The sequence below is a fragment of the Piliocolobus tephrosceles genome, chromosome 13 (assembly GCF_002776525.5).
Source record: "Piliocolobus tephrosceles isolate RC106 chromosome 13, ASM277652v3, whole genome shotgun sequence".
Lineage (NCBI taxonomy): Eukaryota > Metazoa > Chordata > Mammalia > Primates > Cercopithecidae > Piliocolobus > Piliocolobus tephrosceles.
In genome coordinates this window covers 28260302-28271990 of record NC_045446.1, presented here as the reverse complement: position 1 = coordinate 28271990, position 11689 = coordinate 28260302, and the positions used below count along the sequence as shown (strand labels likewise).

The 11689-nt window shown below is 45.1% G+C and overlaps 1 protein-coding gene across 2 annotated transcripts in view; it reads left to right on the top strand.

Moving 5' to 3' along the window:
* Positions 1–11689, top strand: part of LDLRAD3 (low density lipoprotein receptor class A domain containing 3) — a 299492-nt gene that overhangs the window by 164688 nt on the left and 123115 nt on the right. The window contains exon 4 of one of the 2 annotated variants that reach the window (XM_023185526.2): positions 3881–4015. In XM_023185526.2, coding sequence (XP_023041294.1) covers positions 3881–4015 — 135 coding nt within the window. The remainder of the gene's footprint in view (positions 1–3880; positions 4016–11689) is intronic. The other variant, XM_023185527.2, reaches the window with a different exon arrangement.

The following is an 11689-nucleotide window of genomic DNA, read 5'->3' as shown; positions in this document are numbered from 1 at the left end:
TCCTTCCTTCCTTCCTTCCTTCCTTCCTTCCTTCCTTCCTTCCTTCCTTCCATCCATTCTTTCGTTCGTTCGTTCGTTCGTTCGTTCGTTCTTGACAGGGTCTCACTCTGTCACCCAGACTGGAGTGCAGTGGCTCAGACTCAGTTCACTTCAACCTCTGCCTCTCAGGCTCAAGCGATACTCCTGTCTCAGCCTCCCAAGTAGCTGGGATTACAGGTGTGCGCCACTACCACCTAGCTAATTTTTGTATTTTTAGTAGAGACAGGTTTTCACCATGTTGGCCAGGCTGGTCTTGAACTCCTGACCTCAAATGATCCACCCACCTCAATCTCTCAAAGTGCTGGGATTACAGGCGTGAGCCACCGTGTCTGGCCCATTTGAGTCCTTTCTGATTTTTTAATTTTACAAATAATGATTTCAGTAAACATTTTTGTTTCTTCAAGAGTCTTGCAGTGGTTCACACCTTAATCGTAACACTTTGGAAGACTGAGGTAGGAGGATTGCTTGAGGCCAGGAGATTTGAGACCAACCTGAGCTACATAGCAAGAACCCTGTCTCTACAAAACATTAAATAATTAGCCAGGCATAGTGGTATATGCCTGTAGTCCTGGCTACTCAGGAGGCTGAGGTGGGAGGATTGCTTGAGCTCAGGAGTTTAAGGCTACAGTGAGGTGTGATTACACCACTGCACTGCAGTCGATGACTGAGACCCTGTTTCTTAAAAAGGAAGAAAACAGAGTCTCTCTAGAGAAGAGTATATAGCTGGAAGTGAAATTACTGGGCCATGCTATGTGCACCATAGGCTTTACTGTTACTGAATGGGCCTCCCAGGTGGATGTACCAATTTACACCCCCACTTGTAGTTTATGAGACTTGCTCTCCCTCCACATTCTTGCCAATGACCTGGTACTTTAAGACCTTGAGTGTGGGAAGTCTCAGGCATAGTGGCACGTCATCACCAGTGACAGTATACATTATTTCACGTTTTTACTGACCATTTGCTATTCCTCCTATGTCGGTTGCCTGATTACATCCTTGGCCCTTTTTTTCTATTGAGTTGTCTTTTCCTTTTTGATTTTTGAGTGTTCTTTACATATTCTGGCTACTAGTATTTTGGGTTATATTCATTAAAACCCATCTGTAACTTGGTTTTTAAACATACATACACATACCTATAATAGACTTGTAATACGTATGTAGACATATACACGTATGTGACTTTTTTCCTTGGAAACTTTGAGAGGTTGAAAGGGTCTGAGACTGAAGGAAAAGTAAGTAGATGACATTGGTTTCAGCAAGGATGACTTTGCACAGCTTTCCCCGTCAGGAGGTTTACATAAGCTTGTGAACACCCCATCTTAGAGCACTTAGAATGCCTTTCCCAGGCTGTCTGAGTGAGCTGATGGTTACTGATGTTTTGGTTGCATAGATGTGACCCACAAGGTCCTAGAGAAGCTGAAGGTCACCATGGTGGGATGTTGATGGACACAAGGGTTTGGAGAGCTGCCTTGGACAAAAACCAAACGTGATTTGTGGTTTCGGATTTCTCCATCTTGGTTTTGGCTGAAGTCAGACCTTGGTTTTGGCTTGATCCAGTTGAGCCATTCTCTGGCCCACAGCGATGTCAATAATTAAAACTTCAATTTTCAGGCCAGACCACTTTTGTTTGACTTTACATCATTGGCCCATCATCCTCAACACTGAAAGCACTGGATTCCTCCATTTCCCCCACCTCCTCTGACCTTTCAGCTCAAACTTTTGGAATTGAATAGTTAAAATAAGGAAGTCTTCAGTTCCTCAGATTTAGATAGTGCTGTGAAGTTAACCAGGTTCTTGCAGCTATGATCTCTGTGTGTTCACAATAGCTCAGTGAAGTGTGGGGAGAAGACAGATCACACCTGCCATCTTGCTGTTGAGGACCGCAGAGAGACGCTGGAGATGGTGTGGCTCTGATCCTGTAGCAACGTAGCAATGTTCTGTGCTGGGCCTGGCGTCCATTCTAGCGCTGTACCCACCACATGCAATGCAGTTGCCGACTCAGTTCATTCCCCGAGGTCCGGGATGACCCCTCTTCATCATTACAGATGTTGCTCCTCGTGGGAGGACCACACTCTGCAGGACCGAGATTTACATAATGAGGGGAACGAGTATAACATTCCCTGAGCCTGTGCCACATGTCAGACTGGGCACTGTACATTTTCCCACAGATATCATTTGATGCTCAGATTAATGCTGTAAGTAGCAGGATCAGCTTCTTGGTCTGTGGCTGGCATAGCCATACAGGGCCAGTGCTTAGCTGAGAAGGGGACCATGCTTGGTTTTATGTTCTGCTCTTGCCATCTTGAGTTTTTAAAATAAGTTTTGACAGCAGATCCCACATTTTCAGTAGGCACTGGACCTCACAAATCATGTAGAGGGTCCTGTCCACAGATAAAGCAGCTGAGACTCAGAGAAGTGAAGTCATTTGCTCAAGATTATAAGTGGCAGAGCTGGGATTGGAGTCATTTCTACTTGGCTGATTCAGTTATTGAAAACAGAGCCCTGGAATGAACCTTGTTTGAATCATACTGCAAGTAAATTGTACTATAGAACTACCGGTTTTCTGTGGAGATTTGCTGTTGTGTTGTTAAATAGTTTTGTGCTGACCTTGTACTGGCCAGTTGTCACACTTCTTAAGGGGAGGGCGCAGATCTGTCATTTCTTTTGAGGTCTCAGAAAGTGCCCAGAATAGGAGCCTCATGGAGGAGCTGCTCAGAAAGTGGTCACTGACCAACTAGGTTCATGGGCTTTTTTGTTTGCAAAGAAGAAATTGAGGCTACTCAGTTTACCTTAGTGAGTCACAAAGAATAAGCGAGGAATTAAAAGGCTGCTATGTTGTTAGAGAACTGGAAGCATCCTACACAGCTGTGGGATCAGACCATGTCATTACTTCCACAGTGGCAGAGGTGTGTCAGTCCCTGCCCCAGCTACTCCTTCTGTCCTGGCTTTGCTCCATGTGTCTCTTACGCTACCAGCCATTCACTCTTGCCTCCTCCAGGATATGTGCATAAGGTTCAGGTTTTGCCCAGACCCCTCAGTGTCTGTTGACCAGCCTTCAAGTTGACCATTTCAGGTGAGGCATTGAGAGCGTGGGGGTGGAGAGTGGCAAAATAGATAACAGAGACCAGAGACTTGGAAGGATGAGTGGGGGGAAGGGAGGACAACAAAGAGATGAAGAGAAGTGGGTTAAAGGATACAAACATACAGTGAGATAAAAAGAAACCAGAGTAGGGTGAATATACTTAACGAAAAAGTACTGCATTTGGGTAATGGACACCTGAATACCCTGACTTGATCACATCATGCCTTATGTATATGTAACAAAATTTGCATAAATAAAGAAACAAAAATGGAAAAAAAAAAATGTAAAAGAATTCCAAAAGCACAACAGCCTAGGATAGTTTAAAAAGAGACTAGAAAGTTCTAAAAAGGAGCCAAAGGCAACCCTGTATTATAGCCTGGTCTAAAAATTAATGTTCCTAAGAATGACCCTGTGCTGTCACCAAGAAAGGTAAATGTTGACTAACGCAAGATTCAGTACATCTCAGAGAGATTCCTGTTGCTGGTGTTGAAAGGCATAAATATTCAGTTACTAAGCAGACTGACTTAACCAGAGTGGCAGAGCTCTCCAAAGACCCCCAAGAAGTTTTAGAATGAGGCAGAGTAAGTCTTATGTCCAGGTTTGGCTGGCCAGTCTTCCAGGATGGGCTTTGAGTGTGCCAACTTAGAAGATAAGCTTACTGCTTCCTGAGCGGGACATACCCCAGGCTGGAAGAAGTTCCACGGTACCCAAGGGGACTTGCTGGCCTCCCTGGTAACGTGCTATGTTTTCCCTTCGCAGCAGCAAACCCTCTGCTTTGCTCCACCGCCCGCTACCACTGCAAAAACGGCCTCTGTATTGACAAGAGCTTCATCTGCGATGGCCAGAATAACTGTCAAGACAACAGTGATGAGGAAAGCTGTGAAAGTTCTCAAGGTAGGAACCTCTCAAGCTCTAAAAAGATAATTGCAACACCAAACTGCAGTGACGGAACACACTAACACACTGAAAGGCAGAAAGCCACATCCGTCCCCACTCCCAAACACAATAGCTATGTTTTTGCACTCGGCCTTGAGGTCCTTGTACAGGTAGGTACCCGTGTTTACATGGCTTTAACTACAACACGCCTACCATTTTGTATTTTGTATTGTTCCTGAATTAAATATCATCTATACATTTCTCTTCGAAACTATAATATGCCCCAACTGTATTACATACCGTCATGTTGCCCTGCTGTGGTTTTCTGAGGCACTGCCTTGTTGGGGCAATCCAGGTTGTTTGTTTCCCTTGAATGACTTCTTTGAGATAAACTCCGCAGAGTGGGATGTCTGCACAGGTGTGCGTTACACCTCAGCATGCAGCTGTTTGTTTGTTTTTTAGTTTACATTGCTGACATCATTGTCTGTGCCTGTCGGTTTTACAGTTTTACTGTACTATCACAGACATTCACAGGCATCACAACTGCTGCCCTATTTTTTTTTCCATTTTTGCTAATTTGGTAGTCATAGAATGACAGTCTCCCAAAATGCTTTCATTTGTATTTCTCTGATTGTGAGCAGAGTTCATGTCTTTCCCCCTCATGTTTGTTTACTGCTTCGTTTCCTTTTTTGTGAATTGCCTCCTTGTGTCTGGGCTCTTGATTTGGGGCTGTTTCATGGAAGCAGAAGGATGCAGCTGGAGGACGAGCTTTGTTAGGGAGTCTGAGGAGGACACAATGGGGTAAGGTCATGTCCTCCCTTGTTAAAACTGACTGGGTACATTTCTTTACTCGTGGACTCTTTTTTTTAGTATTTCTTCAGTGATTAGAAATACTAAGATTTAAAATGCACATCTGTTTTAAGGCATCCAAAAGAGTGTATATTTCTAATGTTATGAACTGATATCATCTGTATGTAATCGTTCCTTTTTTCACTTAGTATTACATTGCTGTGATTCACCTGTATTCTTGTTTGTTGTTGGAGATTGTTGGTCTTGACTGATGTTCAGTGTTCCACTGTATGATTGTCCCATAGTTTATAGATCTAATAAAAGTGTAAAAAGAAAAGTAAGAGAAAGATGGTTAACTGCTTAGCTGATGAACTCATATATTGGGAGGTAGGATAGATGATGGATAAGTTCCATGTGGTTAGGTGTAGGTTATTTTCAAGGTCCTAGCTTTTATTTTGATTAGTGTTATTAAAAATGAATGACTGAACGAACAGATGGTCATGCCTAACCACTGGTGAGAGTGGGTCACAAACTAAAGATTATGGTCAATCCAAATCTATATGCCTGAGGTCCACAGGAAAGAAAAGACAAAATGTGTATTGGCAAAGACTTTGCTAAGATTTGTGCAGAGAACAGCTGTGGGAGCCGAGTCTTGGAAAGAATTAGCTTCTTATTGTCTCTGCCTGGAAAATACCCTTCTTGGGTCTACCCTTCACAGGGGTTCTCAAAGTATAATCCTCAGTCTGGGAGCATCAGCATCTCATGAGAACTCTGGAAATGCAGTTGTTCAGTTCCCATTCCAGATCTGCTAAATCAACTGGCGAGGGTGGGCCCAGCCATCTGTGTTTTACTTAACAAGCCCTCAAGGTGATTCTAATGCACACTGAAGGCTGAGCTCCACCATTCTCCACTCACCTTAGAGAGGTTTATAATCCTGTCATTTGCCTAGAAATTTCCAGACTTCTGACTGAACGCAACGTATTGGTGGCCTGTATACGAGATCAAATTTTGATAAAACCAAACATGCCAATGTTTTGCCAGTGATGGACACCAAATAGGGAACAAGAGTACAAAATCAAGTAAGTATTAGCCTAGATAGGAAGGATTGGAGAACATTTTCTATGGAGATTATTTCTTACACAATTTCTTTTTTTGGTTGAGTGGAGGATGGAGGCCTGCTCTGTTGCCCAGGCTGTAGTGCAGTGGCGTGATCTCAGCTCACTGCAACCTCTGCCTCCTGGGTTCAAGCGATTCTCCTGCCTCAGCCTCCTGAGTAGCTGGGACTACAGGCATGTACCACCACGCCCAGCTAATTTTTGTATTTTTAAGAGATGGGGTTTCACCATGTTGGCCAGGATGGTCTTGATCTCTTGACCTTGTCATCTGCCTACCTTGGCCTCCCAAAATGCTGGGATTACGGGCGTGAGCCACTATGCCCAGCCTATACAGTTTCTTAAGTGTATATGTATCCTGGACTCACTCATGGCACCCTAAGATATTCAGTGAAAAGGCTCCCAAGTCTAAGATGTGGAGGTTAGGCCTGTCAGTGGTTTGGGCAACACCTTCTTTTGTGCCCTTCCCAGTGTTTTACTGAAGTGGATTTTTGCTTGCCCTTAAGAAGAATGGTGGATCTCTCTATAGGCTCTTTAAAGCTCCTATTTTTTAAAGTTCTACTTTTCTCTCTCTCCATATTCCACGTCTCATAAATATGAGGTTTATGGAGAAAGTTAGTGGTGGACAGATACACATGAAGCCCAACTCTTGACAGATACCTTCCTTCGAATCGCAGCTTTGTGCCTTCCTTAGCCAGAGGGCATCTCCTTAGAAAATAAGCTACATGTGCATATGCTCCCAGAAAATAAGGCCCACCAAGTGATTGGTGACACCTGTCAGTTTCATGGTATAACAGCCACCCCACAAGGTGGCCACTTGTGGAAGGCATTGCTGTGAGCTACCCAGGCAGAGTTACAAGAAAAGGACGTGTGCCCATGTTGCCTCTCAAATCCCGCCGAACCTGTGTCATGGCATTGTGCTCAGTACATAGTGGATTTGCTAAGTGCTGAAGACTAGAAAAGACTTCTTAGGGTGTTGTTATTAATGCTGTGTTTTAATTTCCACCCTGTGTGATATTGCACCGTGTAGGTTTTTAAGTTACATGAGTTCAGATATCCACGGTCTATTAAAATAATAACAACAAGTATTATTATTGTTGTTTAAATGGAGTAGAAAGTTCCATCATTTCCTCAGTGGGAATCTGCCCTGCAGTGAGTGTGAGATGGGAGACAGATCTGGAGTTCCCTTAGCTGTCTGCAGTTCTGGAGCCTCGTCCCTCATAGGGTGTACATATCTCCCTGCCCTGAGTGAGACTCTGGTATTGAGAGTGTGTTTTCTTGTATCATGTAACCTCTATGTCCAAACCGACTAACTCATTTTGGTGCTTGACCAAAGGAACCTCAGTGCATCAGTGCTGTGGGAAAACTGACCCACACGGAGCTCCATGCAGTATTTTCCTGAAGAATCTCAGAGATATTTTGACTAGACAAAATATTGCCCTGTGCCACATAGGATTTGACCCACTGTCATCTTATTTTTTTTTTATTTTTTATTTTTTGAGACGAAGTCTCGCTCTGTCGCCCAGGCTGGAGTGTAGTGGCGCAATCTCGGCTCACTGCAACCTCCGCCTCCCGGGTTCACGCCATTCTCCTGCCTCAGCCTCCTGACCAGCTGGGACTACAGGTGCCCACCACCACACCCGGCTAATTTTTTGTATTTTTAGTAGAGACAGGGTTTCACCGTGTTAGCCAGGATGGTCTCGATCTCCTGACCTCGTGATCTGCCTGCCTCGGCCTCCCAAAGTGCTGGGATTACAGGTGTGAGCCACTGCGCCCGGCCGACCCACTGTCATCTTAACAATACCTTTCGATGCACCGAGTACTCTGCTAAGCACCTCTGTATGTGAACTCACTTAGTCCAACTTTGTTCTCTCTCCTCCTGCTGGGTGTGTCGCCCTTAAAAATAGATCTTTGCTCTCAGTTATGTGGGAAAAAATGACATTTTATCATATTTATCTTGATGGAGTAGAGCAAACTGGCTCCAAGACCAGAAAGAGAGTGCTTGAAATAATTTTCTTCCAATTTGACTAGGGTATGAAATAGTGGTTTCTCCGCTTTAGCAACACCAGTTTATGGGAGCCCCTCCTCCTTTCTCTCCTTATCTGGGATTTAGTTCCCCTCCTTATCCTTGGCTTGAAAACTAACAGTACAGTCTGTAAGGAAATGGGCACAAGAATGGGGTCCTGAAAGTGCAGTCATTATTCTGTCTTTGTATTCTATATGAGATGTATTAGAGACCAAAGAAGGTTGTGGTGGAACTGAATTTGAATTGGGGCTCATTGATTGGAAACATAACCTGTTTACAAGATAATTCTAAAAGTAAGAGCTGTGGAGCAGGCTTTCAATGGTTTTTCTGTTGCTTGGGACCTCTCCATGGGAGGGACAGATCTGAGAGTTAGTAGGTCCTGCCATGCACATGTTGGGGGTGGCTGGCACTCAGATGGCCTTACAAATGTTGACTGAATGTGGTGGGCAGCCTCTGATGATCCCCACCTCCTGGTATTCATGCCCTGGTATAATCTCATCCCTTCAAATGTGATCTAGATCTTACATCCCATTCTTTTGGTGTGTGTCAAAATTTGTCTACCATAAAATGTATCATTTTAACTGTTTTTAAGTATACAGTTCAGTGGTGTTAAGTATGTTCACATTGTTGTGCAACCAATCTCCGGAACGTTTTCATTTTGCGAACCTGAAACTCTATACCCATGAAAAAATAACTCCCTGCTCTCCTTCCCCGCAGGCCCTGGGCAGTCATCATTCTACTTCTATCTTCATTAATTCGGTAACTCTAGGTACCTCATATAGTGGAATCATACAATATTTAATCATTCTTAAGTGTGTATGTATCCTGGACTCACTCCCTCATGGTGCCCTAAGACGATCAGTGAAAAGATTCCCAAGTCTAAGACGTGGAGGTTAGGCATGCTAATGGTGTAGGCAACACCGTCTTCCATGCCCATCTCCGTGTTTTACTGAAGCAGATATTTGCTTGCCCTTAAGAAGAATGGCGGGTCCCTCTGTAGGCTGTTTGGAGTTTGTATCTTTAAATTCTGCTTTTCTCTCTCTTCATATTCCACGTATTTGTCTTTTTGTGACTGGCTTATTTCACTTAGTATAATGTCCTCATGGTTCATCCGTGTGGTAGCCTGTGTCAGAATTTCCTTCCTTTTTCAGGCTGAGTAGTGTTCAGGTGTGTATATATCACATTTTGTTTATCCATTCAGCCAGTGATGGACACTTAGGTCGCTTCCACCTTTTGACTGTTGTGCATCATTATGCTAAGACATGGCTGTATGAATTGTGACTCGCTTTTAACAAAGAAAGTGCAGCGGAAGTGGTGGCTGTCAGTCCCGAGGTTAGATGATGGAGCCACTCTGACATTGTCCTGCCTGTCCTCGCCAACCGGCTCTCTCCCACTCTCTGAGGCAAGCCAGTTGCCGTATTGCGAGCCGCCCTATTCAGAGGCCTTTGTGGCAAGGAACTGAAGGACAGCTCCAACCAAAGCCAGCAGGGAACCGAGACCTGAACCAATAGCCACCTGAGTGAGGTTGGAAGTGGGTCCTCCCCTAGTCAAACGAAGACATCTGCAGCCCTGGCTGACACTCCGACTGTAGCCTTGTAAGACACCCTGAGCCAGGTGTGGCCACTCCTAGGTTTCTGACCCATAGAAACTGTGAGATCAGAAATGTTTGTTTGTTTAAACCTCTAAGTTTTGGGGGTCATTTTTTTCTGCCACATTAGATAACTGACATACTGAATACTTCTCAGGTGGGCCCCAGTTCTCACTGCTCTAACCACCAAGAGCTTGTGGTGACTCAGGTCACAGTGATCATTGAAACCTTTGGAAGATCATGCAGGGATTTATAAGAATAGCAAACATTGGCCAGGCACCGTGGCTCATGCCTGTAATCCCAACACTTTGGGAGGCCAAGGAGGGTGGATCACGAGGTCAGGAGATCAAGACCATCCTGGCTAACATGGTGAAACCCTGTCTCTCCTAAAAAAATGCAAAAAAATTAGCCAGGTGTGGTGGCGGGTGCCTGTAGTCCCAGCTACTCAGGAAGCTGAGGCTGGAGAATGGCGTGAACCCGGGAGGCGGAGCTTGCAGTGAGCTGAGATGGCGCCACTGCACTCCAGCCTGGGTAACAGAGCGAGACTTTGTCTCAAAAAAAAAAAAAATAGCAAACGTTTGGAGTACTAACTGCATATCAGGCACCATTCTAACCATTATTGTATTTTCCTATACAGTTCTCACAGACTCCCTCTGAGAGTGGGTGCTCTTATCACCCCCATTTTCTAGATGAAGAAACTGAGGAACACATAGTTTGTTCTTGGTCAAGTCTGCATAGGGAGCAGGTGGTGGAGCCAGGATGGGAACTCGGGTCATCACACTAATGGACAGACTCGTGTTTTTCATCACCCCTTGAGACTGCTGGCTGGTAACACTGAGCTGGGCCCAGGACTTTCAGGTGGTCAGTCCAACTCTTGGCCTATGAGTTTATGGGGGAGGTGAGTTTGAAGACTAGCACGTTTTCCCTCTCTTTGTACTCCAAAAGTTTTCCTTTCCAGGAAAAAGAATAATGTGCCTGTCCACCTTCCCTCCTCCTGAGGAATGCTGGGAAGTTAAGCTCTTCTCAAGAAGCCACCAATGCCAGGAGAGTTAATTAAGTGTTTTGGCATTTTCTTTATCTTGCTTGCTGTATCCTAGTGATAAGGCTTGAGGAGAATTTGAAAAGCTGGCTGTGAGATTTGGCACCTCACTGGAAGCTAACATTGACAGCTTTGTCCTGTTCCTTCTGCAAAAGTGTGTGTGTATATGTGTGTGTGTGTGAGAGAGAGAGAGAGAGAGACACAGAGAGAGAAAGACAAGGGGGGGTGTGGTTGTGAGAGTGTATGCATTCTTCAAGTTGGCATTTTTGTCTGTGGGGAGGTAATGGGTAGGTGAGGGGTTGCCTCCCCTGTGCCAGGCTCCTGGCTGCACGCAGGGGTATAGAAGTGGTCTTGGCCCCTTGTTGAATTGTCCTCCTCCCCCGCTGAAATTCTTGTGTTGATGTCCTAAACCCCAGTGCCTCAGACTGTGACCTTATTTGGAGATAGGGTCATTGCAGATGTTACTCGTGAAGATGAGGTCATACTGGAGTTGTGTGGGGCTCTAATCTGATACGACCGGTGTTCTTATAAGAAGGGAAGTTTGGACACCGACATCACACAGAGAGAACACCTTGTGAAGGTGAAGGCAGAAATTGGGGTGACGCATTTACAAGCCAAGGATCAGCAGAGATCACCAGCAAACACCAGAAGCCAGGAGAGGGGCTCGGAACAGATTCTCTCGCAGCCCTCAGAAGGAGCCAACCCTGCCGACACTTGGATCTTGGACTTCTGGCCTCTGAGGAGGCAATACATTTCTATTGTTTAAGCTGCCTAGTCTGTGATACTTTGTTGCAGCAGCCATAGCCAAGTAATACAGTCCTGGAGAAGTCACACTTAAGCAAGGCACAGACATTCACTAAGTGCCAGAGCAAAAATATAGCCAAGAGGACGTGAAACTGCTTGAGAGTGATCAGAGTACAAGAGTGAAGGGAAGTGAGGTTCCAAGGGAGACAGGAAAGGCTGGATACAGTGTGGGAACTGTGACAGTTGCTGATAAAGAATCCCCTTGGCAGGGAGAGCTGCTGGTAAAGAATCGCCTTGGTAGGGAGAACTCCTGGTCTGCCTATGGTGTGGGTCTTGGTAGAGCCACGCTTGGTTAGGAGGACACCTCCCAGCCTGTATTTCAAGTTCATTTTCT